Genomic DNA, 27,970 nt, shown 5'->3' with positions numbered 1-27,970 from the left:
GGCGATACTTCCTACCAGATACAACCTGGGTACTAGCAGGTACCGAATCTCAGTCGTTCCCAAGGTCCACGCACAACATGCCTTAGAACAAGTAATTAATGTAAGGACCGTTATTTCAGATCACGCGAAGCACGAATAACGTACGTTTGACCTTGAGAAAGCTGACAGTATGTAACTAATTCCCTTGGAAACGGAGGTTCTCGACATCATACTTGCCACATAATGAACATTTCGCCGGGGAAACTAGTAGTAGCTTTATTAAATAATTATTGGATTCAGAGTCTGAAAGAGTGTAACGAAAGAAAAAAAAAAAAACAAATAGTGACATATGTCTCCTACTGAGAACGTCTTACAAAACTCCACAATCACAGTTTATTCCAAAGCTACTGGGTTTGGCAAAAATATGAAAACACCGCGAGAAAGGCATGCTTGAACATAAATGCAGGTGCTAACTATGCCTGCTGGCTGCGCTGTTGTATTTGACCAAGAACGGCATCCACGCAATGAATGTCCTCAGTACGTTGCAAGTGCCAGCCGTGGACAGAAAAATGTTCTATGTAGTTGTTAGTGAATCATATCGGAGCTAAGCGATGGGCACACTGTTGGTGCTCGTATGGTTGGAGGTTCTATAACCAAGGAAGCCAATGTGTTTGGTGTTTCAAGAAGCACTGTTTGGAAGATTTGTACGGCGCACAGGGAAAGCAGAGAAACATTCGCTAAGGCTCAACTCGGACGAAAACGTGTGTTGGGTGATCGTGACAAAGTCTCTGAAGAGGACTGTGACGTAAAAAACAGGACAACAGTTTCAAAAGTCACTGAGAACTGAATGTCGCAGCAGCGAACCCTGCCAACACCAAAACATCACAAAGGGAGCTCCATAAGCAGTAAACTGCAGAGCGAGCTAGATTTCCAAAAGAATTTATCAGTGACGCAAATGCCTGCAACAGGAAAACGTGGTGCCGAACCCGTAAGACAGGAACTATGGAGCAATGGAAGGAAGTCATGTGGTCGGATGAGTCTTGTTTCACACTCTTCCTAAATGCTGGCAGAGTTTAGGTCTCAAGACAGAAACATGGCGAGGGTCCCGATAGGGTTTTCGGCAAGGTTCAATGATGATTGTGTGTTACAAGACGACATAGTCCTTGCTCACACAGCTCGCATTGTCCGAGACTGGTTTCGTGAGTACGAGGATGAATTGTCGCAGCTCTCCTAACCACTACTGTCACCAGATATCAGTGTTACTGAGCCCTTGGACAGAATAGTGCGTGATCGTTATCGTCATTATGTGAATCTGCCACTGTTTTCCAGGAAGAATAGTGTTATATTGCCTTGAAAATCATAGATGACCTGTATTTAACCATTCCTAGACGACTGGAAGTTGTTTTAAATGCCAGCAGTTTCCCTACACCGTTTTAAGCATGGTAATGTGTTGTGTTTTTGGTGTTTCAATATTTTTGTCCAACCTTTGCACTAAATGGAATATCGTCAGCAGAAATAACGTCTTAGCAGTCTGCACATCATACAGATTTCAGTGCCTAAATGTTCAGTCGCAATTGTCGTGTTCAAGTTACCTTTCCAGTAATACACTGTAGCATCAGCACTAGATACAGAATTTCGAACATGACAAGGTGCAACTAAATATGGTAATACAATAACAGACTGTTTGTTTTCACAAATACTTCCGTTTGCAGATTTGACTCCATTAGTTTTCTGTAAGATCTAAATGTCTCTGATTTTTTCATTTGTATCATACAGTAATCGTGAGATTCAGGTACTATAACGCGAGTGAAAATAAATTTCCTGTTCTATAAAGAAAGGGCTGCAACAGCAAAGGGCGGACGGCCCACGAACAGATGAAAGAATATAGCTACAAAATGGGTCACTAGCGGAAGATGCCAATTACAGTATGAGGAGAGAACGACGACAGCGGTGTGTAAAATACTAGGAGGTAAAAACTGTAGAGGGAGACCAAGAAACAAATCCAAAAGTATCTGCCCTCAACACCACCATCCGTAAACTTACTAGATCGCAGCCAAACGTGCTCCATACATCGGCCCTGGCACTATGCTTCTCTTAAGCAGCACCAGTTTGGCGAAACTACACATACGAAAAACAGATGGAAACTTCGTTGAATGTGACTGGACACATTGTGACTGGCGGTCTATGACGAGAGCTCGTCGCCAAGATCTGTCAAATTACTGATATAGCGTCACTTGACATCCGAAGAGGAACTGTCGCAAAAATGGAGAAAAAGAAGCAGGATATCGATCCCAGACACCACCTGTTTGATATGTACCACAAAAATCTTGTTTGAAGTCAAGGAGCAGCTTCATGCGCACATCATCAGCAGTTCCATCAGCACCTGGAACTCGCCGAAAAGAGCTATGGCGAAATTCATTAACCGAAAGAATTGGAGAGAACACTGCAGAGGAATCTGTTCCGAGCTTTCATCTGCTTTACGTGACGTGGAACGCACTAAACCGACAGAAGACAGGGGTGTCACGATGCAGGATGAGTCCCGTCAGTGTGGTGACCTGCAAGGCCACAGCAACGCTTGCTCTGCAGAAACCTGCCAGATCCTTACACCATAGAAGATCTATATATAGCAAGTGATAAGACCATAGAAACAGCGGAATCTGGAGCTCAAGCTCCGTCTAATAGAGAGTCAACAGGGCCTGGCAGAATTTCGTTATTATTTTTATTATTTTGTGTTGTCTAAGACCTGGACACGAAAGATAAATAAATAATAAGACCTGAAGAGAGCTAAGAGGTTGAAATGAATGTTGGTTGAGGTAGATTTGCAAAGAAGGAAAGGCTTATCCAGGCCACGCTAGCGTGGAGACCTGCATCAAACCAGTCTACGGACTGACGACCGCAACTACGGCACCGGTTCCCTCGCTGGTGCCCGAACTGGTGCGCGAGGTGAGTGTATAACGGCGCATAGGTAAGTTTTGTGGCCGGTACCAGACGCGCATCTTCACACACAAACGACTCTCGGTTGTGCAGTACACGAGTTCAGCTCACGCACTGCCGGCGGCGCGAGGGGGCTCCAGTGAATGCGGCGCTCATTAGCCTCGAGCGACCGGGGCGTGCGTGGCGAGGCGGCGACGCAAGGGGGGGGGGGGGGATAGCTCCGCATGACGGCAAAGGGTGTAACGCCAACTCTCGGAACGTCCACAGTGCGAGCGCCACGCCACATTCCCGACTTGAACAAATTCTGTTTTTGTTTCGTAGCACGTACCGCGCAATACCAGCAGACAAATGGCTCTTTTATCTGTGGAATAATGTTACACTTGCACCGCTTTTCAAAACTATAATTCGTCGATAATTACTTTAGAACTAACGGCTGCGAAGGAAGTGGTACGAAGACGATCACGCGAGAGGACCGGCCCGCATTCAGCCATTCTCGTGAGTTCTGTGACCACAACAACAACCTACTGTTGCCAAACACCCTTACAACCCTTCTCGATTGCACTATTGTTCAGTTTCATGCAGCTTGCTGTCCTGTAGGATCTTTTGTTTGTCTTAAAGTTGGGGAAGTTATTACTATATTTGCTGTTACTATAGTCTGTTGTGCCATACTGGATATTGCCAGAAGATTGTTCGTCAGATGTTATGAGTGGGAATGTTCGACGTTGCTCTCTCTTCGTCAGGGGATTGCCGTACGAGATCAGTTCAGAACATGGAGTTCACGTTACATACTTCCGTCTCCCCGTTAAAAAAGTTATCAAACTGATAGCAGCTGCTTTGGATATAAACAGAAACTTGTGAAAATTTTAACAGGAAGGCTATCATCAGCAGCTGAGACCAAGCGAAGCTATCTCAGGAACTTAGTTTTACGCAAAAGAAATCTCTCTTCTCTCTCTCTCTCTCTCTCTCTCTCTCTCTCTCTCTCTCTCTCTCTCTCTGTAGTCCAACTGCCGCAACACTCAGAATTTCATGTAACGCTATTCTCGCAGTACATGTAGGATTATTTAAGATGACTTTTCCACCTCGAATCACACACACAAGTTTTATTTTCTAATGTTAAAAATGAGCAGGCTGACCAGAAAAGGTAGGTGTAGGTTCATTATAAACATTTTTGTTGTTGTCAGTCTTCCGATTGCTTTGATCCGGTTTGTCGCCAATTACTACCTTGCAGCAAACTGTTTGTAAACTCTTATCTCGGAGAAACGCTTCCACCTTACGTCATCAATTAGTTGTTAGCTAAGGCGCTGCAGTCTTGGACTGTGCGGCTGATCGCGGCGGAGGTTCGAGTCCTCCCTCGGGCATGGGTGTGTGTGTTTGTCCTTAGAATAATTTAGGTTAAGTAGTGTGTAAGCTTAGGGACTGATGACCTTAGCAGTTAAGTCCCATAAGATTTCACACACATTTGAATAGTTCGTAGGTATTTCCAATCTCCGTCTTCTCCAACAAGTTTTACCCTCTACAGCTGCCTCTAGTCTTAACGCATGTCCTATCATCTTGTTCCCTCCTCATGTCAGTGTTCTGCATACGTTCCTTTCCTCGCCGATTCTGTGGAGAACATTTTAATTGCGTGTCAGTCCACCTGATCTTCAACATCATCCTGTGGCAACACATTGCAAATACTTCGATTCTCTTCTTTTTCTCTTTCACCACAGTTCATGATGAACAGCCGTACAATACGGTGCTCCTAACGTATATCCTCAGATATTCTCAGATATTTCTTCTCCTAACGAAGGCCGATGTTTGGTGTTGGTATATTTCTCTTGGCCAGGAACGCCCTCTTTCCTTGTACTGATTTACTTTCTATGTCCTCTTTGTTTCGTAACAGAATTACTCTACTCCGTAGTCTCGATTCTGATGACAAGTTCCTCACTATCTCGTTTCTGCTACTTCTCATTACTTTAGCTTTTCTTCTGTTTGCTCTCAATTCATATTCTGTACCCATTATACTGTTCATACTATTCAATAGATCCTGTAGTTCATCATCTTCAGTCAGGATAGCAATGTGGTCAGACAATCTTATCACTGATATCGTTTCACCCTAAATTATAATCCCACTATAGAATCTTTCTTTTATTTCCGGCATTGCTTCTTCGATGAACAGATTGAACAGTAGGGGTGCAAGACTTCATTCTTGTCTTACACCTTTCTAACCCAAGCACATCGTTCTTGGTCTTCCAATCTTACCGTTCCCTCTCGATTCTCATACATACTGCATACCACTCGTTTTCCCTATATCTTACGACAGTTTGGAACATCTTGCTCCATTTTACATTTAACGCTTTTCCTACGTCGATCGATTCTACCAATTTGTTTCTCGTAATGAATCCAAACAAACGAACGGAGCATGGTATTGGAGCATAATTTGCCTCATGTGACTCAAGCATCGCGTGTTCGATATCTCTGAGAGAGTTCTAATTTGAAGCAGACGAAAATCTGATTTATTCTCAAGATTTTGTGCGTATAATGTGTTCGTCTAAACTGAATAACGACAATGTTTCCGCATGTCAATAATTCGATGAAATCACTAAAAAAAAAAAAGAACATTCGTATACTTTCCGTACATTGTACAGTAGTGTAAACATCATGACAAACGGAAGTTTGGACCGCTGCTGGGAGTGAAACCCGGGTTCGAGTCCCGGTAAAGCACAAATTTTCATTTGTTCCGAAATATTCTACAGCTTATGCGGAACGATAATTCCAATTTGTGAATCGTTTCTTAATGTGCATAGATCATCATTTTGTTACAGTAAATAAAGCTAAAATGAAAAAACAGTGCAGTTCGTACAGAAACACTGATGTCAGTTCCGGAAATGGGCACAGGATGTGAATGAGTTAGAATAAATGTGAGAAGTCTTGTTTCGTGCGGAATGTAGTAACTCTGCTTCACACCTGCACGAGCTCCTGCCAAAGTGTCACTCCTAAAGACTGAACCGAGTGGGTCGCGTTGAGTTTCGTTCAAATGGATAAACTGAGATGCCGTAGCGCAATAAAATTGTTTGTTTCGGATAACATGTCATCACTAGAAACTGATGAAAAATAGGCTCAGCTTTGTAAGGAGTATGCTCCTATATGTTTAATAGTAAAGAAATCAGTGGCTGATCTCGCCTCTCTTGAAGATAAACCATGGAGAGGAGGTTTCAAAACTGCAAACAAAGATGAAAACACCGAGAAAGTGAACGATACAGTACTGGGCGTACGTCAAAGGTGTACCGGGTGGTTAACAGAAAGAGGCGCATCGGAACACACGAAAGATCATTTTCAGCTCACCGACAGGATGCAAAAGAAAATATTTTTCGCCAGACCAATACAGTTTCCTGCACAGGATTCATCGGTAAAAAAAAGTTAAAAATACAGAAAAAATATATGGCTGGAAAAAAAATCTAATGAAGTAACGACGGTCATAGATGAGTATTTTGCAGAATTTACGGAACGGCATTTCACAGACGGGATAAACCCACTGGAAAATTTGCCCGAAATGCATTACTCTAACAATAGGCCTACATTATGTCGAATAAAAGTAAAAAATGAAAGTTGTGTTGTCGGAACGAGAAATTTTCGCCGTAGAAGTATACATATATCACACCTACTGACGCGCTTGAGGAAAATTATGTTAAGTCTGAGTATTTACTTTTAAGCTACTTTTGACCAGTGCATTGGCTGCTGTACGATGCACTGATTAAAAGAAGAACATGAGACCCTACGACATTACGTTATCATTCCACTATCATCACGTCCAGCACGAATCACCTCATTATCAAATGAACTTAATCATTTATCCTTCAATTCTGTGGAAAGTAAACTCCAAGCCCCGCACAATTACCCGGAAACTATAAAACACGGGATAAAAACACCGCCTTTCACCAAGCCAAACAACTGTCAGCTTTCCTACCTCACCACGTTCCTACATACGTGTCTTTATTTCGTTCTGCACATCCCATTCTGTTTACAGAAGATCTTTCTGTAATTGCCAAAAGCTCACTGTAGAAACTCAATCTAAAGAGCTCATTTGACATGTTTCTACAGTTTAACACCCAATCATCAAACAGCAACTTGTTAAGACCGGAGAGATCTGACTCCTAAATGTTTATCGCTCTTTTATGTTTTTCGTGTATCTAAATTCCCAACCGTACACTCCCACGTATAACTGCTGAAAAATAGTACCTTTGGGAAAATGAAAACGTTTTTATTTATATCCCTTACGCCGAATCTGATCGAACTGAAACTTCCTACCTGTAAATAACTTACTTTTGGAACACTTAAAAGTCCCAAATGCTTTTCGGTACACAAGAGAGAAAAAATTGCTTGGAGAAAGCCGTGTCTGAAAGAGTCATCCACCAACGCAACAGAGCATCGCATTCACAGGAGAGAGGACCTGCCTACGCAGCAGCTAGGTCGATATTCTCCACTGTCGATCGTGGCAACCAGTCGCGAACACTGAATAACAGACGACAGTGCGAAACGTTCTTCCAAGTCAGTCAGCGTCCAAAGTCACGTTTGCCGCAAAAGGGTGGTGCAGTGGCAGGTGCTGGATCCTGTAACTTCGACGCTCTGTAGCGTCGTTGGATGACGTTTCTGGGCACTGGTTCCTGCCCTCGAGTTGTTCATCAAGACACGCTCTACAACCCCTCGAAGTCTGTCGCATTATTTCTGGGAAAACCTGTATACAGGATTCTTGTTGCAGACTTGAAGAATTCAGAGAGGAATGAGTACATAATATTTCGAGTAGGTAACCATGCCTGGGAACGTAGCTTTTCCGTTCTATAACGGTTTCAATTCAGATGTGTAACGCGTCCACATCTGCTGAGGGAAAGATAAAAGTCTCGGAGTTCCTTGTCCTGGTATGCAAAAGGGTTGACAGCATAATGTGTACTACATCAGACGGTCACTTGCTTTCACTTAACGTCTGCCTTGCACCAGAACTGTTCTGTACGTATAGTACGCTGCGTTCTTTTTCGTTTTGGAATAATGTAAACACGTAATGTTTGTGTGTTAATATAAACAAATGTGCTTAAGTGATAATTGGACGTTTCGTTATATTTCCTTTCGAATTGTTACCTAATAATTGAAGTGCGTCACCCCTAATTCAATTTTTCAAGCAGAAGTGGATGAGCTAAACATTTGAACTGAAACTGTCGTAGAACGGAAACGGTACGTTTCCGGACATCGGTTCCTATTTAAAATATTATGTACTCACTGCCCTCTACAAGTCCTAGAAGTTTGTAACGGGAATTTCCAAACACCTCGAAAGACTTGTTATGAGACCGACAAATAATAGTGGCGGACTGTTATCCCAGAGGGGAAAAAATCCTATTAAGGAGCATCAGTTATGATGATTCGATATGGGCTATGAGGGGTGTGACTCAGGATCCCAAACTAAAAAAATACGAACGTCTGTTCCCTTACGTATTAAGGAAGGAAAAAAGCGAAGTCACGGTTTCAAGACCAGGCCGGGACAAAGTAAGCCCAGTGAACAAAACTTTAGTCACCCCCTTAAACGAGCACACTGGCCGCTCTGTAGATGCCGCAGAACCGGGACGTGCCAGGCCATCATGGTATCCCCTACCACTGAGGAAATTTAGGTCGGTCAGTGAAGTGGCGTGTCAAAGTCCAATGTATGGAATCAGCGCAGTAATATGCGTCGAGAGTGAGGAGCTGTTGTCTTTCGACGTGCCCATGTCCACACAGTGAACTACATTGGACTGTCAAACTTGCATACATGAAGTGGTGTATCACTGACATCTAAAACATGACGTAAGATTAGGGATCTTAGAAAAAAAATCCCGGCCAACAGAGGCCGGAGATGACCACCACACATTGTCAGTCGCTATCTTATTCAAAGCTGGTGCGGATTGCTCCCGTCCGTAATGCAGGTCCATCTCAACCATTGTGAAGAAAACTGTACGCGATGCACATATGGAGACGGGTGCCTCGCAAAGGGCCATTGCTCATAGGGGCACATAAAACTGCACGCCTTCAATAGGTCAAACACTACGAGAACACTCATTTTACTAATGTTTGAAGATCCTCTTATGTTCTTCCGCGTTTGCGATTTACAATTGGGTTGTTTTGAAAATCAAGCACTTTCCAAAAGATGTTCACAGTGCTGGAAACACACATTTATTATCTACGAAACGGTCAGGCACTATCTCGTCTTGACAGGCGTGCTCCATCACCGGACGTTAATCCCATAAAAAATCTCTATTTGGGACAGCGAGTGAATATAGCAATCAATAGCCCCTCGACTTGGTAGCTCCAGGGATATAATCATTGACGAGTAGCTTCAGGTAGATGTGACATACCTGAAGAAACTTGTGAAATCTCTTCTCCGCCGAATTGATGCCATCATGAAGACTAGAGGCGGTGACAAACGTATCAGCATGATGTCACCTGTAGGTGATTAATTTTTATCCATTGCAGATAAGGCATTATTTTACACTGGACAATGACAGTGCATAAAATCGGCATTCGTTTTTCATAGGAACCGTACCGGTATTGGCTTTAAACCATTCATGTACACCACGGGAAACGGATGGCCTGACGGGGATGTGGATCACTCTCCTACCGAATGCGAGTGCAAGATCTTCCCAACAGTACCAATTCGCTTGATGTTGTTATCTGATGATGGAGCGGTTTGGGGGGAAGAAAGGCAAGGTAAAAAATATCGTAAGAAAAGAAGTTCTAGACTGAAAACAGATTTTGTTAGCAATCGTAGGCAAAAACTACAATTTCGGAAAGTAATAACGCTGAAAAAGGTTGGCATATTATTATAAGGATACCTGTTAAACCAGTGTGTAGCAGAGTAGCATCTCTTCGTATTTAATGTTACGGCGTTATATAAAGCAAATGAGCTAGGAAGCAGAAATCTCTGAAACATCATTAAAGGCATTACACTCCTCAGCTTTATATTCAATTCATGTAGTACTTACTGTCTTCTCCTTGGCAAGGCATCCCGGGGGCAGATGGCGCATTGGGGAAAACTGAAACAATAAGAAAGAATGCTGTCAGGAACTAAGCTATTAGCGGCGCCATCAAGCTGCAAGACATAGCGCTTCATGGACAAAAGCCAAAATAAATTAAATAAAAAAATATCATCAAAAGCTTTGTACACAGCGATGTAAAGAAGCTCTCTGAATATTTTTGTTGCAATTTTGGGTTCAAAACCCTATACAGGCGCTGCCACATGCAATGCCGCGTAGGTCTACGAGCCACATACGGCGAAAAGCCTGGCTACGCGGGTAGTTGCACTCGCTTGCTCAGAGCTATAAATACGTGCTCTATATAATTCAACGCAATAAAACAAGCAAAACCGTTATCGACGCAAACAATCCGATGTGCCAATATTTGCTCCAAACCTTCACAACATTCGACGTTTCCCAGCGACCTGATGTGCAGTGAGGAACTTCCTTTCCATTTAACTAATTAACGGAAAGCACCACTCAATTCTTCTCATTTATTAGCCAGTAAATGTTCGTATCAGGTACCGAAAGGAATATTCACTCGCTTGTCATTTCGTTACCGGCGCGTTGTACGATAACGCATCTTACACTTACTTTCTATATGTTTTATTTTCGATGTACACCTTATCGACATGGTTGTAACTTAAACTTACCAAAGCCATCAACCGGAAAAGGAATTGTTTGTGATCTTATCAGACCAACCATGTTAACACTAGATTTAAGTAAACAGAAAAACAATGGAAAACCTACGCGTACTGACAGCTGAAAGTTGAGAAACAGTTGTTTTTTTGACCTCGTACGGAACATTTACTATTACCTTTCTTTGTGCATCAAGCAATACAGTAAATAGCAATTCAGTGTGTAAGAAGTTTTGCGAAGGTATAAATTAACTAAAGCGTACAGTTTGATTCGGAAATCGAACTGAGGGCCGCATCGCTGGATGGCAACAATGGTAAACGATTTGATTAACCTAGCCAACAACAACTGCAACATCCATTTCGCGTCTGACAGGTGAAATTGAAAAACACGATTGCTGCGAAAAGAAGGCTCATCTGTGAATTGAAGCAGCTGCAACAACTATAAGTTCTCTGACAGTAACAAGTCACTATGATCAGCGTCCACGGGATAATGCCAGGTAACTCACTGCTCTCAACGTTACAGGAAGTCCAACGCAGCTGTGAATAACCATCTACTCTGAAACTGCACGAGTATACACCGAAGGTTTCTAAAGGTATCAACTTCGTACATATACTAACGCTGGTAGTTTTTATTTTCAGGGGAAATGTGCGTATGTCACGAAAAGTAGAAACTAATGACACGTTTGCACCACCATTATGATTTAGACGAAAAAGGATCATCAGGCCTACAGGGTGTTTCCCAATTCCTATTACAGTGTTCTAGAGGATGTAGAGGTGGCTTAGTAGATAAAGTTTTGATAACGAACCCATGTTCACAAATACCATTTGGAGATGAAGTATGATTGAAGACCACCTTCTCATCTCCCGCTTCACGGTATGCAGGCAAACAGAAGAGGGCGCCGTCGTCAGTCCCTGCTGTAACGAAAACATCACAACCATTTTCTCCCGACTACAACATCGCCTACGTAGAAGAGAACCTGACAACGAGGACTCTAAATACTGTGCATGCCATGTGCTTCTGAAGAGCACGCAGGTCTGAATTCTTAGACACCGTTGTGTGTATATCGTGAAGCGGGAGCTTTGAGTGATCCGATCTTCAAACTTATTTTACATTCAAATTCTACATTTCAGGACAAGGGTCTCGTATCGAAACTTTACCTCGTAAGTCCCCTCTAAAATCCCTAGAAACCTGTAGCACTAATTGTGAAACATGCTGTACACACGGAAGGTCAGCGTGCCTGATCATATTGGAAGGTCAGCGTGCCTGATCATATTTCTTTGGATGACGAGACTGCAGAAATGTCAGAAACTTTATGCTGGCTCTCACTCGAAGAAAGAAGCTACTTCTTTCAAGAAATTCTGCACACAACATTACAAAAAGGCAATTTCCAGCGTAGAGATATGACAATACCCACAGAATGCACATTCAGCTTCGAATGAGCTACCGAAGAGAATTACTTATAAAGGACGTAAGCATAGGGACAAGTAAACCTTACTCTTCACCCCTTACATTTACGTGTGGGGTGGTAAAAAAGCTTAATAAACTCGCCGAACATGACGTTAGCCTCTCCCCTTAAAAGAGAACTCAGGCCGTCTTGTAGCACTTTAGATGGGGTAGAAATGGTAACGGTCATGTGACTCTCCACCGCTGACGTACGTTATCGCAGTGAAGTGGTGTCTAAGTCCTAGTCGGTTGCAGGGATTCAACTCATTAAGATCAGTCGACCTCGAGACGTAACGTAAAGGAGAAAAGGGACTATTGATGTTAAGTGTCCCTATGACAACACTGTGAATGAAGTTGGCTGATTTATTAGGGCAACCACGTGTCTAAATGGTATGGTGTGCCACAGCCAGCCACGTAACACAGCGTAAGAACAGGGGTCGTAAAAAGATCATAATCGACATGGCCCGGAGACGACAGTCACGCGTATCAGTGACAATCGGCTTCAAGCAGTTGGCGCTGTGAGTGAATGCAGGTCCATCTCAACCAGATACAGCGCTAATATCGTGAAGGGAACGGCAATCAACAGACACCTGGAGTCGGGTATCTCGCTAACGGCCGTTGCTCACACCGGCAAGTAAAGGACGTCTTCAATGGAAACAAACAGCACAGAAACCGACTGGCAGCTGACAGAGGCTTGTAATGTGGTCCGAAGAGTCCCAAGTTTGAATCTTTCCATTTACAAATGGCACCGAGTGCAGCGACAACCCAATTAAACGTTTAACTCGAAGAGCGCAGAGGGTGTAGATCAGGCCTGAGGTGGTTCTGCGATATTTTGGGTGTGTTTTTCGTAACGATGACTTGGGCTCACTCACTCAGGTTCCTGTGATAATTGACCATGATGTTCATCTCAACATTATCGGTGACAAAGTTTGATCTTTTCTCCTACATCTTCGTGATGAGTACACTGTGCACACTAACTTATTCCAAGAAATACAATAGCGGTGTTCACAGAGCTGTACGCATACGGTTATGGTTTGCGCCAAACACTCAGGCACTCTCTCGCACCTTGACCTCACTCCCGATCTTAATCCCACAGAAAATCTTTGGGATTACCTGGAACGGCGGCTGAAACGTAGCAATCAACATTCCCACACTTTGATAGCTACACGAGATTTGATATATTAATGACTAGCTTCAGCTGGTTATGGTATACCTGAAGAAGCTGTTTAACGTCTTCCTCGGCGAATGATGTCTCCTGCTCGTGAGTAATTTTTTTTTCCAGTGTGTTTATGTAGAACTACACTTTAACACTCTGCCACATACTTGACACTATCTTACGCAGCAGACATATATAAGTGTCAGTCAAATGAAAAGTGAACACTCTCCACAACGAGACCATGGAATGGTTTCATTCAAAAGTAATCACCAGACTGATTACGAGATTTACCCCACTCGGGGACGAGACGACCAAATCCTGTATCACTGAACGTGGTTGGACGCTGACAGATCCACAACAGCAACCACTGTTCCACTTCCTCGTCCGACTGAAGACAATGTCCACTCTTGTCTTTCTCCAGGTCGCTAAAGATATGAAAATCACTCGGTGAAAGATCCAGGTTGTATGGAAAACTCTGCAGTGTTTCCCGACGAAATTGCTGAAGCGCAGCCTTCGTCCGATTGGCAGTATGCCAGCGGGCGTTATCGTGCAACAAGATGCTTCCGTCCGACAGCATTCCTGGGCGTTTTGACTTTATAACGCGTCGCAGTTTCTGCGAAGTGACTTCACTGCGCTGTGCACTGATTGTGGTTCCATGCCTGAGGAACTCTATGAGCGGAGGACCGCTGCAGTTGAAGAAAACGGTTATCATGAACTTACCGGAACTTGGGCAAACAGCTCCGGATTCCAATAACGTGTGAGATGTACGGTGCTGCCAATGTTTTGCCGTTTGTTCTCTGGCTCAAAATAGAGGCGCCACGTACGGTCATGACGACCTCCTTCGACTGCAAGCGACCTCTATGTTCGTCGAGTAAACAGAGCGTGGAACCACAATCAATGCGCAGCAATATGAAGACACTTCGCACAAACTGGGACACGTCATGAAGTCAAAACGCCCAGGAATGCTGTCGGACGGAATCACACTGTTGCAATCAGACGGAGGCTACACTTAGGCGATTCGGTTGGGAAACACTGCAACATCCTCCTTACGGCCAGATCTTTCACATCTTTGGCTATCTGAAAAGAGACATACGTGACGTTGGACGAGGAAGTGCAGGAGTCAGTGCGGGTGTGGATGCATCAAGGCCTGACCGCGTTCTGCGAAGCAGGAATTGATTGTCTCGTCTCCCAGCCGGATAGATGTCTTAACGCGTTTTGTGAATACTTTTGACTGGAACCATTCCATACTCCCGATGGGCTGGTGTTCGGTTTTCTTTTGACTGCCCCTCATATATTCGCGGCTGGTGACAAACAGGCGAAGTGTGCTAAACAAATTAATAACTGCTACCAAAGGTCGAAATAGTTTTAGATAGGTGTGTTACGGGAATTGTGTATTACTAGTGCACAAATTCAATTATGACATGAAGTAGGAGGTTCGAGGCCAAATTAAATATCGGCCGTAGACAATGGGAAGAGACAGGGGGCATTATTATGAACATATTGCCTTAAGACATCATGTTGAAGGCGACACATGGCTCAACATTGCACACGTGATGCATGAAAATCAATGATGTGTTGACGGGGTTAAGAATAGACACCTCCTAGACAGAATGGAGCTTTGAGTGTCAGAATACCTACTGAAGAACGGCCGGGGACACGTCGGATCGACGAGCAGGAAGCCACCAGAGGGAAGAGAGCAGGATAAAAGGACGAGCACCGCTGCAGAGCCCAGGACAAATATTGGGAGAGCGGCGGCAGAGCAGGAATACGCCCCTAGCCCTCGTCGTTACGATTTCAGGACTGCCGTAAGTCGTTCGACAATGCATTATGCAGGCCTCGCCCGATCCCCTGTGCGCATGCGCAGCAGCCCGCGTCACAGCGGGTGGCTGCCAACCAGTCCAGCAGCACGGAGAACGACCTGCGCACACCCGAGAATTTTTCAGCGCCCAAGTTCCGCTTCCCAGGCTGTCAAACAGTCTTAAATGCCAAGTCACGGTGGACATGTTAATTATGTATGACCTTCGTCTCCCTCTCCGCTCGTTTAGAAAGACTTTAAAAGTTACCTCCTCTCGGCTGAGCCGTGGGAGTGAAAAGAGCACGGAGCGAGATTATACTTCACCACCACCACCACCACCACCACCACCACCACCTGCTCCTCCTCCTCGTCTTCTTCGATTTCTCTTAAAAGAAGAACTTCGTTTCGCTGATATTCATTCTGAATTAATATTACTGTGATACAACAAAACATATCAACCCTGTGACTATTGCGTCTGTGCGTGTGAATTCTTAAGGGACCAAACTGCTGTGGTCATCGGTCCCTAGACTTATCCACTACTTAAACTACTACTTAAACTAACTTACGCTAAGGACAACACACACACCCATGCCCGAGAGAAGACTCGAACCTCTGGCGGGAGAGTTTCTGCAACCCGTGCTGTAATAACAGCAGAAACAATCCGCTTACGGATGACTTTATTTCGTCAAAAGAATTCCGATTGCGATGTCACACACTTTGATTTAGATGCTTTTTCGCTGTAAATGCACTCATACGGTCTTTTGTGTAACATGCTGATATGGTTCTACAATTAAATCTCTACAGTCTGTTCAAAAAATGCTACGTAAAATGTGTACTAACAGAGAAACTTCAGCATAAAAACTATAAGGTAAATACAAAATACTTACTAATTCTTTGACAGCTGCACACGGAGATATACGTATAAATAAATTATTGTGGTAGCAACCACTTACCAATTCCCTAGGCTCCAGTGTGATTATCAGCACAGTGTAAATTACTCTCTAAGGGTGTGATGCTTTTACAAGATCGATCTTTTCTAATTCCCTTGTTGACATATTTTAGAACTTTCGTTAGCAGGGCAGTATGCAGCTTTTCCCTGTGACTTTCACGTGGTCTTTCAACTTTAACCATAGTGCTGGTATGTTGCTCTGCTTTGTCTTCGACGAGCGAGCTACACTTCCCACAGCTAACAGTGACGAAATAACCATGCAATTTACAATAGAATACTTACCCGTATATTTATAAGATAAAATTCTCTTGGGTGTCCTACATCGTTGCGTTCGACAAAAAGTTGAGTTAATATTTAAAAAGCTCACGCGGGCGCTGAGAATTGTGTTTCCCGCTGGGGGACGGCGCGCGTGTTCATGCATTACTTAATTTGGCGGCACTCATTTTCCTGTTTCTCGCCGTGGGCGGCGACCGTATTTAAACGCCCAAGTCTACGATTTTAGTATATTCACCTTTGACTTTAAAACTGGTGTTAATTCCATTCTTTTAATACAATGAAAGGTCACATAAAATAATTTTACACTAAATTATCGCAAATTATGTGATATTTCACTCGTTCAGAAAGCTCTATCGTTGAAAGATCACAGAAAATAGCAGTCACAGCTGTTCGTTGCGCCTGGCAAGCAGGCAATACGACATACGTGTGGGTACTACTGGTAGCATAATTTCTGTAGTTGAACGGAAGCCACCGGTGGTACAAACCTCCCGATGAGAGCATCTACCATGAGCCACTGGTGGTAGACACCGGCGTGAGTTATAAACATTCAGCTCCAATATAGAACTGTTCTCGCACTCTGTTTGGAGAAGACAACTTCATTCGTGGATCCATCTATAACGACTTATATCACCAAAAACGTATATGGCGTATCACATTGCTTTCACAGATTTATTCCCTTTTTGTCTAGCCAGTTTCAGAAAGTACAGATATCAGGTTTCCAGAGGGTTTCATCCCAACAAATTGATCGACTCTCACCACAATCCCACTCTTACCTTCAAATCAGAGTTTTGTTTCCTCCTTGACAGCTTTAACAGAACTAGAGAAGATTTGTAAAGAAGCAATATGTGTCGCTATGGAGAAGTCTAGATTTGTGCTATGGCAGTATTACCAAGATACAGGATGTTCCACTATTTGCGACCGCAATATTCGACTGAAATAAAATTTTGAAGTTCCTTGTAGATGAACATGCAGTATTTTCTTAATTTACTGTCACGACAATAATATGATATTAAGATGGTTGCAGTCTCAAACAAAACCGATTATACAACGATTTAATTGTGATTTTCAAATCAATGAAACAAAAAAAGCTAAAAACATGTCGCAGAACGTAATTTCTCGGATCTAAATTGAAGAAGAGTGAGGTTAATTACCTGGACCGAAACTGAGGAAGAGCGAGATTTATAAACTTCATAGACCACTCAATGGGGTTACAGGTCACCTGTGGCTCTCTTAAATCATTACTAGAGATTTTTGAGATGGTTCCTTCGAAACGCCACGGCTTATTGCGTCTCAGCTCTTCTACTTGTGTGTGATGAGCTGTTTTTCAACAGGAAGCTAATCTACGGCTTCCCGTCTTCCCTTACAAGCATCCATGAATGGTAACGAAACTGGAACACATCAATATGAACGTTTGTTTGCACATCATACCCGGCATGTTATCAGAGTCCGATAGAGGCTGTGTACGACAACAACTCTGTTCAAACCTCGTTCGCACGTACTTAATTTTCCATAGTTCGCTAAATCATTTCAGGCGCGTTCTTTTGTAAAGGCCATGTTACTCCATCTCTCCCCCCTCCCCCCCCTTCCCCCCCTCCCCCATTCCTGCATAATCATAACTCGCGCGAAGCCTATAATCTACATGTATGCTCTGGGAACCACCTTACGGTGTGTAGCGAAGGGTACTTCCAGTACCATTATCTGTTCCGCCACTCCCCTGTTCCATCAGCAAGTGGTGCTTGAGAAGAACGCATGTCGGCAAATCTCCGCACGAGACATAATTTCTCTACTTTTTCCCATCATTTAACGCGATTTACGTTGAATAAAGTAATCGTATGTTTTTTTGACTGTTCTTGAAACTGCAACGGTAGAGCTCTCCATGATGCACAATGCATCTCTTTTAGCGTCTGCCACTGGAGTTTAATGAGTGCCTTCGTAATGTTGACGCACTTTGTGAACGAACAGGTGACGACACATGTCGCTCTTCGTGGAAGCTTCTCTGGCAAAGACCCAATTCCGGCGGGCAATACTCAGTTTGGGACCGTTGTCACATACGGCTAACAGAACATCATGTCGACGAAAAGTTTAATTAACTATCTCACAACTATTTTTTCTCACCGGAGAAGACTCCAAATGGCCAGTGAAATGACAACATACCCTTTACCACGTCACCTCTCGACGTACCACCTTTTAAATTGCGCTGCTAACAAATCCAGCAAAATATCTGCCGCAATGGTGATGCCGCATGTCGAACAGAATGTGTACCAGGTTATATCTAGCTATTATAGGTGACCAGTTCGACAGGCCGCTGGTATTTATTGACGTCGAGTAATGCAAGTCCGTTTTGTGCTCCGATGAAGTAAATATCTGTCTGTGAACCAAAGTATCTGCACTATTATCCATGCGTAAAATCTACCTATAATTTATATACCATACAACTACACTTATTCACTGATAATACAGCGAAGAAAAAAGTTAAAATAACTCTAGTCTCCGTGCACTAAGAAGTAACTTTTAAAAGTAAGGCGTCATCTTATAAATTGTACGATCACTTTTCTTACATATTGCGCTTGTACATTTCAAAATAATGTTCACTAGACAAGTTTTACCAATTATTTGACCTAATTATTTATCTAACAATTGTACCACTACATGTGTTGCCTGCTGTAATTTTGGTATGCTCTACCTGCCTCCGTGTAACACACATGGTACTGCCACTATTCGTTCCAATTTTAAGCTATTCGCAGGTTATTACAACTAAGCAGCTGACAAAGGGCTTCGCACAAATTTATAGTAATATTAGTTAGACAAGCTCTTAGAGAGAGTCACACGGCAGAGAAGCGACTGTACAAAATGCTACCAGTGCCTTCTCCAAAACAGGAATCTGCCCACTGGAGCTACACATTTTCCGAGTTTCGGACTTCGTGGCGATTGAGTCCAATTGGTGGTCAGAAGCTAGAGACGATGAATACGAAATGAGTCAACAGACAAATCAAATGTGTGAGTGAATTCCTAAGGGACCAAATTGCTGAGGTCATCGGTCCCTAGATTTACACACTACTTGAAGTAACTTATGCAACTAATAACATTAAGAGCAACACATACACTCATGTCCGAGGGAGGACTCGAACCTCCGGCGGGAGGGGCTGCGCAATCCGTGACATGACAGCTCAAACCGCGCGGCAACAGACAAATCAAGAACTCCCGGGAAGATCAAGCAAACTAATGGAAATTATGCACTGTCGGGCCTTCCGCTCGCACAAAACAAAAAGGAGAGTGGCAGTATCGCCTCTACCCGAACTCTACGAAAGAGAACAAGAAACAGAGCAATATCTGTTGTTGGGATCACAGGTCGTCCTTAAAAGAGGTTCCGCCTTGACAAAGAATCTGTGAACTACAAAAGTAGTCCTGCAAAAGCTTAAACCAGCGAAACAGAAAATCATAATATGGTTCTGCAAAATCTGAGAAGTTGTTCAGAAGTAAAAATGGTTAACTTCCTCAAATATGTATGGCTTCATATCCGGAGTGTGAAAGTAAGTGCGAAGAAAAAACGTATTTTATTGTGAGAGTTGCAAACCTGAATGAGTCGGTAATGTTGAAATTAATCAGTTTAAGACCAAAAGTAACCCAATATTTCAGATCATGAATATGTATTACAGCTTCAAATGGGTTTGCCAATGCTTTAAAAATTAAAATAAATATTGATCACTCTCGCCAAATTTCTTTCTGTAGTTCAGAAAAAATTTTATTTTTATAATTTAAAATATCTTTGGTATAACTCAGAAGATATGATTATGAATAGTACCAGGTTGCAACACTATCTACTGTGTTACACCTCTCAATTGCAGAAAATTTACTTTCGAAACTTCTAGTGAATGTGTTAGAGAGAACAGACCATTCATTTTTAATATTACACATAGGTAATATGTGTCAGATTTCAGTAAAATAATAAAAATGCTGCAAGTGGTACTATTTATGAAATTTTATTCTACATACTGCCTTTTTCAGAGTTTGTGCGCACACATCTTTACTCGTGTCACATCCCAACAGAAACTGCACAAATTTGTGCCACTCGCTTGAATTTCAGGGTAGTCCGCTGGTGTATGGGGAAGGAGCGGGTGCTGTGCTGGGGGTGCCGGGTTCGGACCCCAGCAGCCCCGGCGCACGCGCTCCCCGCCGCCTCCGCCCATCGATCCGGCCACGCCCACCGCTGGCGCACAGCGCGCGGCCTTGGCCCACACTCTCCGCTACAGCCGCCAGCGCACAGGCCCAACACAATCCCACACGCTCACTCCCGTGTTTCGGCAGGGGCGGTTTATGATCAGCCCAACACTGGACATAATCCTATCCCTATCAGGGGTACCAGTGAACCGAGTACCAAGATACCTTCTGTGAAACAGAACGATTTTTGACTCTGCAGCGGGCGGTGCGCCGATTTGATTTTCCTTGGCAGATTAAAACTGTGTGTCGGACTGAGACTCGAACCTGGAACCTCCACCTTTTGCGATCAACTGCTCTGCCGACTGAGCTTCCCAAGCATGATTCACGACCGATCCTCTCAGCTCACTTTCACCAGATTTCTCCTACCTTCCAAAATTTACAAAAGTTCTCTTGTATACCTTGCAGGACTAGCACACCCTTCTGTAAGGAGTACTAGCCCGCAACAAATGCAGGTAATCTGGACTGTAGTTTGGTAAACGTGAATTCGAAGAGATGGCGGCGGGCCGGTAGTCTCCCAGGGTCTTGTACAGGGAAAAAGGTGTCTGCCAAAACAAAGCGTTACAATCTAAATTTGAAAGTCTGGGAGTGCCTTATCATTATACTACTGCTTTGAAACGATACAGTGGTATGTAATTCAGTTAAAGAACATGCAGTTCCCTTAAAAATGGTTGCTTCATCGTCTATAAGGTCAGATTATATCCACAAAGCAATACCACTTCGTGTATTATATATTCCAGAAAACTGTATCTATATTTCAAACCGCTTATGAAATATGAGACACGATTGCACACCTTAAACGGCACAAAAAAAGCCGTGAGATACTGTGAGAAACGTATACAACTGACAGGGCTGAAACTGGAAGAAAGTTTGCTTTATTTTAGATACTCAATTTACTGTACTGAGCAATTAAACATATTTTTTAAAGAACTACGTGCATTTCCATCCTTCTTTTAAGTCGTGAAAAGGTAAGTGCTGTGATAATTCGCTGATTTAAGCAATCACAGTTAAGAAGGGGCTGTCAATGAGGTAAATATGAAGGCCAACACAACTGTCAAAATTTTAAAGAAGCAATGGACATAAAGCCAACGACCTTGCCGCAGTGGTAACATCGGTTCCCGTCAGATCACCGAAGTTAAGCGCTGTCGGGCTGGGCTAACACTCGGATAGGTCACCATCCAGTCTGCCGAGCGCTGTTGGCAAGCGGGGTGCACTCAGACCTTGTGAGGTAAACTGAGGAGCTACTTGATTGAGAAGTAGCGGCTCCGGTCTCGTAAACTGACATACGGCGGGGACAGCGGTGTGCTGCCCACATGCCCCTCCAATCCGCATCCAGTGACGCCTCTGGGTGAGAATGACAGGGCGGCCGGTCGGTATCGTTCGGCCTTTCAAGGGCTGTTCGGACGGAGTTAAGTTTAGTTTAGTTTAAATGGACATAAAACCGAACCATGCGATATCAAATGGAACGATCATGTGAGGATTGTGGCAGGGAAGGGGACTTCGGTTTATTGGGAGAATTTTACGAAAGCACGGTTCATCTGTAAAGGAGACTGCATATAGGAGGCTAGTGCGATCCATTCTTGAGTACTGCCCCAGCCTTTAGTATCCGCACCAAGTCGGATTAGAAGAAAACATCGAAGCAATTCAGAGGCGGGCTGCTAGATCTGTTACCGGTAGGTTCGAACAACACGCAAGTGTTAGAGGGACGCTTCTGGATCTTAAATGGGGACTCCTGGATGGAAGGCTACGTTTTTTGCGAGGAACACTGCTGACAAAATGTTGAGAACCAGCATTTGAAGCTGGCTGCAGAACGATCCTACTGCCGCCAACATACATTCGCGCAATGACCACTAAGATAAGGCATGAGAAATTGGGGCTCATACGCTGAATATAGATAGTTGTTTTTCCCTCGCGCTATTTGTTGGAGGAACAGGAAAGGAAACGGCGAGGTATATGGTACCCTCCGCCACGCTCCGTACGGCGGCTTGCCGATTATGTACGCAAATTTAGATGCTAAATTTATGTTTTATGACAAAAACGATTACCTGGTGTGCGAGTCAGATGTACTCCATATTCTTCACCAGCGAAGACAATAATGTGTAGATCAGCTATACATAAAACAGGTATTCGGAGACGTGTCGCCCAATGGCGTAATCTCCTATCAGGAAGTGGACAATGCTCTGGTAATACTGAGCGTTGTAAATTAATACACTAATAACGAGTGTTACTATAGTAAGGTGGAGAGTAGTGTAAAAATGATGCCGTTGTTAGCCTCTGGAAGGGAGTGTACGATTCGGAAACGTCGAGGGGCCGAAATGCGAGAGTGGAAGCCGTTCTCTCTACGCCAAGTGTGCGGGTGCGCTTTAATCGGATACACGCAGCGATGGGATTGGACCCGTCAGGTGACAAGAACGGCGGCAGGAAATTGCCTCGGTCGCTGGGACGTGCCGTCGCAGGTACGAGCGCTCCCCAAGGAAAGCCACAATTCCAGACAGCAATTTCCCTTAATAAATACAAAGGAAATGCGAAACGCACAGATATCGAACCGTCGAATCGCGTATCCATACGAATCCAAAGGTGAGGTGCAACCTGTCTTATATAGCAAACGACAGAATTTCCAAGTCAGGCATTAGGTTACATAACGGCCACAAAATAGCAATAAGGCTCTCCGGGGAGGCATCCCTTACTATTATTCTGCAGTACTACGTACACGTCGTAAGCACGAATTGTAGAAAGCTAACTATAATCTTTTTCCTCCGCGAGTGAATATGTATCGGAACTAATGACGACAAAGGACGAGAGAAGAATTTACTAAATTCATTTGTTGTACAACGGTTACATCATACAGTACAATTCAAAGAAAGATGCAATGACTGTTCCTTAACAGTTCTGTGAGCACTCTCTCAACTCATTTACAACCGAGAAAAACAGCAATGTGTCTAAGACACTGAACTCTTTTTCGCTGGGAACTGGTTTCTAACGCTCGTCCGACTACACTGATTGGTGCTGTCCATGACTAACCTGAATCACTTCAGGCGAATGCTGCTAGTATCCTTCCACTCACAAAACAACATAGTCTTGAGAAGCGGTGAACCCAGCGAGGGGCAGGGGACGGCAACTAACATCCAGAGATCTTTTTTAAGACGACCTCACAACCTGCCCAGCAATACAGCCAGTCGCGTTAGCTCAGCACCAGTTTGTAGAAAGCCAGAACATTCAATGCCTAGTGACTAGCAACAGACGAGCACCCAGATAAATTTTGTCGTGATTTCTTCAAACCACAGTATTTCGACGTTCGCTGATATTTTCCTTTCAAACTGAAAACGCCAAATCCCTCTCCGTTCTAAAAGCTTCCAGTAGTGTTGTCCCGTCAATTCGCAATGTTTTTTCCTCGTGTTAAGTCAATGTCAAAAACTACTAAAATGTCAATATAAAATTACTGACATGAGCGTGAACGTTACATTCCTAACAGCTACATAATACATACAAAACCGATACAAGCTATACTACTGACCGGCACTAGGTAGCTGTTGTAAAGGGCAGCATTTGGTTAATTGGTGAATACTGTCATGAACCCTCGATTTCAAAAGTTTCAAGTTTTAGTTTTATTTTGTGACGACTATACTTCGCCTTCCTCCTCCCTCCACACCCCTCAAAACAAGCTAGGATGCTGGGTACATCCATGATTCTGGGTTACACGAGACATGTATGCTGTTCTCTGACATGAGGCAGAAGAAAGGGAATATTATTTTTCTTTGAAAGATGAAGCAATTTCGTAATTCTGCGCTGCTTCCTTCCTTTATGCAGGTCGTTAAATATTTGAAACATTATGTTTCTGTCCCTTGTCGTGTATAAACGACATCGGGTGGAGAGGGAACACGTCGAGCAGGTGTTCGCTGGAGAACTCATAACACGACGAAAGTACTGCAGTGCAACAGTAAGCCTTTACATTGGTCCCATATTGAAAACCGTCTAAAGAATAACTGTTTTAGCCTCAAACAGCTTTCACTAAAACAATCTAAATTATTAGATCTACGGCTGCATTAACACTCCGAAGGCTACCGTGAAGTGTGTAACACAGAACACACAGTACGAAGGGTGTTCAAAAAATAATGCAACGCACTTTTTTTCTGAAAGCAGGTTGGTTTTATTCAAGATTCCACTGGATTACATTATTGCCCATTCTTTTGGTTACAAAACCCTATTTTTCAACATAACCTCCGTTCAATGATGGCTCTGAGCACTATGGGACTTAACATCTCTGGTCATCAGTCCCCTAGAACTTAGAACTACTTAAACCTAACTAACCTAAGAACATCACACACATCCATGCCCGAGGCAGGATTCGAACCTGCGACCGTAGCAGTCGCGCGGTTCCGGACTGCGCGCCTAGAACCGCGAGACCACCGCGGCCGGCTCCGTCCAATGAGACGACCTTCCGCCACCCTAATGGAAGAGCCTGTATACCGTCTTGCTGCATCAATAACCTCCCCCTTATAAACATACTGCTTCCCGTGGAGGGCATCCTTGATTGGACCTAACAGATGGAAGTCGGAAAATGCGACATTCGGACTGCAGGGTGGATGAGGAAGAACAGTGCAATAAAATTTTGTGAGGTCCTCTCGAGTGCGCAGACTTGGGTGAGGCCTAGTGTTATGATAGGGAAGCAGATGTTCCTTCGCATTTTTGTAACGACGAACAAACTGAACGAGAGCTTCCCCGCACGTTCCATAGCCTTTTGCGGCCGTCCAGTAGGCCTACACGGGCTTTCGGACAGGTTTGTGCGATCTTATAGCGATGATGACAGACGCTTCGCTCAACAACTCACCGTGCTTTTATTCAATGTCACGTCTACAAAGACATTCTGCAGACGCTTGTGAGTATCTGTGATGCTCAGATTTCCCGTCAGAAAAAACTTACTGACACGTTTCTGCGTGGAACGCACCTCCATTACAGACGTCATTTTGGTGATGATGATGATCATGATGATTGGCTTGTGGGGCACTCAACTGCTCGGTTATCAAGGCCCGTACAAATTCCGAACCTTTGCTCAGCCCAATCTCCCCACTTTCATGATGATGATGATGATGAAATGATGAGGACAACACAAACACCCAGTCATCCCGAGGCAGGTGAAAATCCCTGACCCCGCCGGGAATCGAACCAGGGCCCCGTGCTCGGGAAGCGAGAACGCGACCGTGAGACCACGAGCTGCGGACACGCCACTTTGAAGGCTACGTTAGTGCCGCCACCCGACGGAACTTCATGAAACTACAAGGGCTGAAGCGAGAAAATTCCACGACGTCCCACAAAAAATTGCGCATTTTCTCAATCGAAATTGACAGAGAAAAAATGATTCGCATTACGTACTGATACTATATTACACTTATAAATTCCAGTCGCTGATGGTGCGTGGAAAGCTTAACTGTCGCTACGACTCCACCAAAGCCCGAATTTCCCTTATTTTAGCGGTTTTTATTATGATGTAGAATATACGTGAGAGGAAGTAAAATTTTTGTCTCGTATTGGAACATACGCTTTCGAAATTTCCACAGCAAGCCTTTACATTTGTCTACAGCTTCTCCCACTTAGTCTTGAGCACCTCAGCGACGCCCTCACATTCACAAAACAAATCTCACGAAGCTCTTTTTCAATTTCCTTCGTCCCCTGCGTTAATAAAACACGGCAGAGCTCCCGAACTGGTGAACAGTACTCGATAAACACACAGCGCGAGAGCCGGAGGTTCTGCACGACACCTGTTTTGTGGGTAAATTACATTTATTTAGGCAACAACCGTGATTGCTCGGCTCAAATTAAACGTCACATGCCTCACGTCAGCAGAACTCTGTTATGGAAAAAAAGAGAAGTCGATGGCGCGACGAACAGTAAGATTTAACAGCAACGAAAGGGACCGAATTACACTGCACCATTTATACACTCAAATAATGACGAAGATACACCAATACCTCCCCCCCACCCCGAGCTATTACCGCCGGCGGCGCCGTTAAGCAGATATAGTGAGCGCTGACTGTCTATGGGCACCGTTATGTTGCCGGCAGTGTAGAACATGTACGTTTCCCTGTCGTGTCGTGTCGTGTCCCTCTCACCCCCCCCCCCCCCCCCACCCATCAGCCCCTAGTTACAGGGTACGCCCTTGATACTGACACAGACAGCATAGGCAGTTTGGCCAGAGGGGAAGAAGAGTAAGTTCATGGAACCCCCCCGCAAACTCGAAGTGATTTGGTAATACTGCTGTTCTGTAGTTCCGTTTATATCTGCATCTATACTCCGCAAGCCAGCTTATGGTTTATGGCGGAGGCTACACTGTGTACCCCTGGCTCTTACCGTCTTCTCTGTTCCAGTCGCGAATGATCCACGGAGAAAACGATAGTGTTGCGCCTCCGTAAGAGTTCGATCCCTCTGATTTTACTTTAATAGCCTTTCCGCAAGATATGCGTAGGAGAAAGCTATATATTGGTTGGCTCTTCTAGGAACGTAACCTCTCGGAATTTTAACAGTGAAACACACCCGAGATGCACTTCGTCTCGCTTGTAGCGTGCGCCCTCCGAGTTGGATGATGACGCTTTCGTGGTTACTAAATAAACTTGTACGAAACGTTCTGCTTTTCTTTGAATTTTCTCTGCTTCCTCCATCAAGCCAATTTGATACGGGTCCCAGAGTGACGAGGAACATACCAGTATTGGTCTACCGAGGATTTTGTAAGAATATATATATCACACGAGCGGAGAAAACCGGCGTTGCCCAGGTATTTATCAATAGCTGTGCGTCCACGTCCGTGCGATACAGCGTCTGGCCTTGCGCTTATTGTCTATGATGTCATACATCCTGAGCTACCTGTCATACAATGACACAATATTGTAGGTACATTCAGCGGCATATGTGGATACCGTCTACAAAATTTGTTACGAATGGAGTTAGCAGCAACGAAGTAATAAATTTAAACGCCATGCACGATGCGGCAGTTTTTCACGCATATCCCTGTTTATGACGTCACATATCCTCAGCTGTATGTCATAAAATGTTATAATATTATAGGTACATTCAGTGGAATATGTAGATACTCTCTGCAAAATTTATTATGAACAGGTTAGTAGCCAATAAATAATAAACTTAAACGTCAAGCATCTTGCGGCAGTTTTTCAAGCATCTCGTTGTTTCTGACATCTCCTGAATTGTATGTCGTAGAATGATATATTTTTTCAAGTGCTTTCAGCGGTACTGTCTCTAAAATGTGTCGCGAGTACAGGTAGCGGTAAATAAGTAATAAAATACAACGCCCTACCTCACGCGTTGCTTTCACTGCATGTACAGCGGAAAAGTAGTAAGTGATAAACATTTAAACATTTTTCCTTTCATCGCTTTGTAGTGTCTGTCAGAGAGAAAAAATTTCGTAAAGGTTTGAAATCCTGTATAAAGTTTGTTCCAAGTCGCTAAATGTTCTCTTTCTCAAATACTCAATGAATGAAGTCTGGGAATTTATGCGTCAAGGAATACGCTTCTTTCTCACCTCCACCCCCAGCCCCAGCCCTTTGATAGGTAGGTGGTTCTTA

At 43.9% G+C, this 27,970-nt stretch overlaps 1 protein-coding gene across 5 annotated transcripts in view; it reads right to left on the bottom strand.

Moving 5' to 3' along the window:
* LOC124775093 (atypical protein kinase C) overlaps window positions 1-27,970 on the bottom strand; it is a 759,938-nt gene that overhangs the window by 208,432 nt on the left and 523,536 nt on the right. For all 5 annotated transcript variants that reach the window (XM_047249906.1, XM_047249905.1, XM_047249907.1 and 2 more), the window contains one exon: window positions 9,897-9,947. In XM_047249906.1, the coding sequence (XP_047105862.1) occupies window positions 9,897-9,947 (51 nt within the window). The remainder of the gene's footprint in view (window positions 1-9,896; window positions 9,948-27,970) is intronic.

Source organism: Schistocerca piceifrons, chromosome 2 (genome assembly GCF_021461385.2).
Source record: "Schistocerca piceifrons isolate TAMUIC-IGC-003096 chromosome 2, iqSchPice1.1, whole genome shotgun sequence".
In the NCBI taxonomy this organism is placed as follows: domain Eukaryota; kingdom Metazoa; phylum Arthropoda; class Insecta; order Orthoptera; family Acrididae; genus Schistocerca; species Schistocerca piceifrons.
The sequence above is the reverse complement of the archived record's forward strand: the minus strand, read 5'-3'. Positions and strand labels throughout refer to the sequence as shown.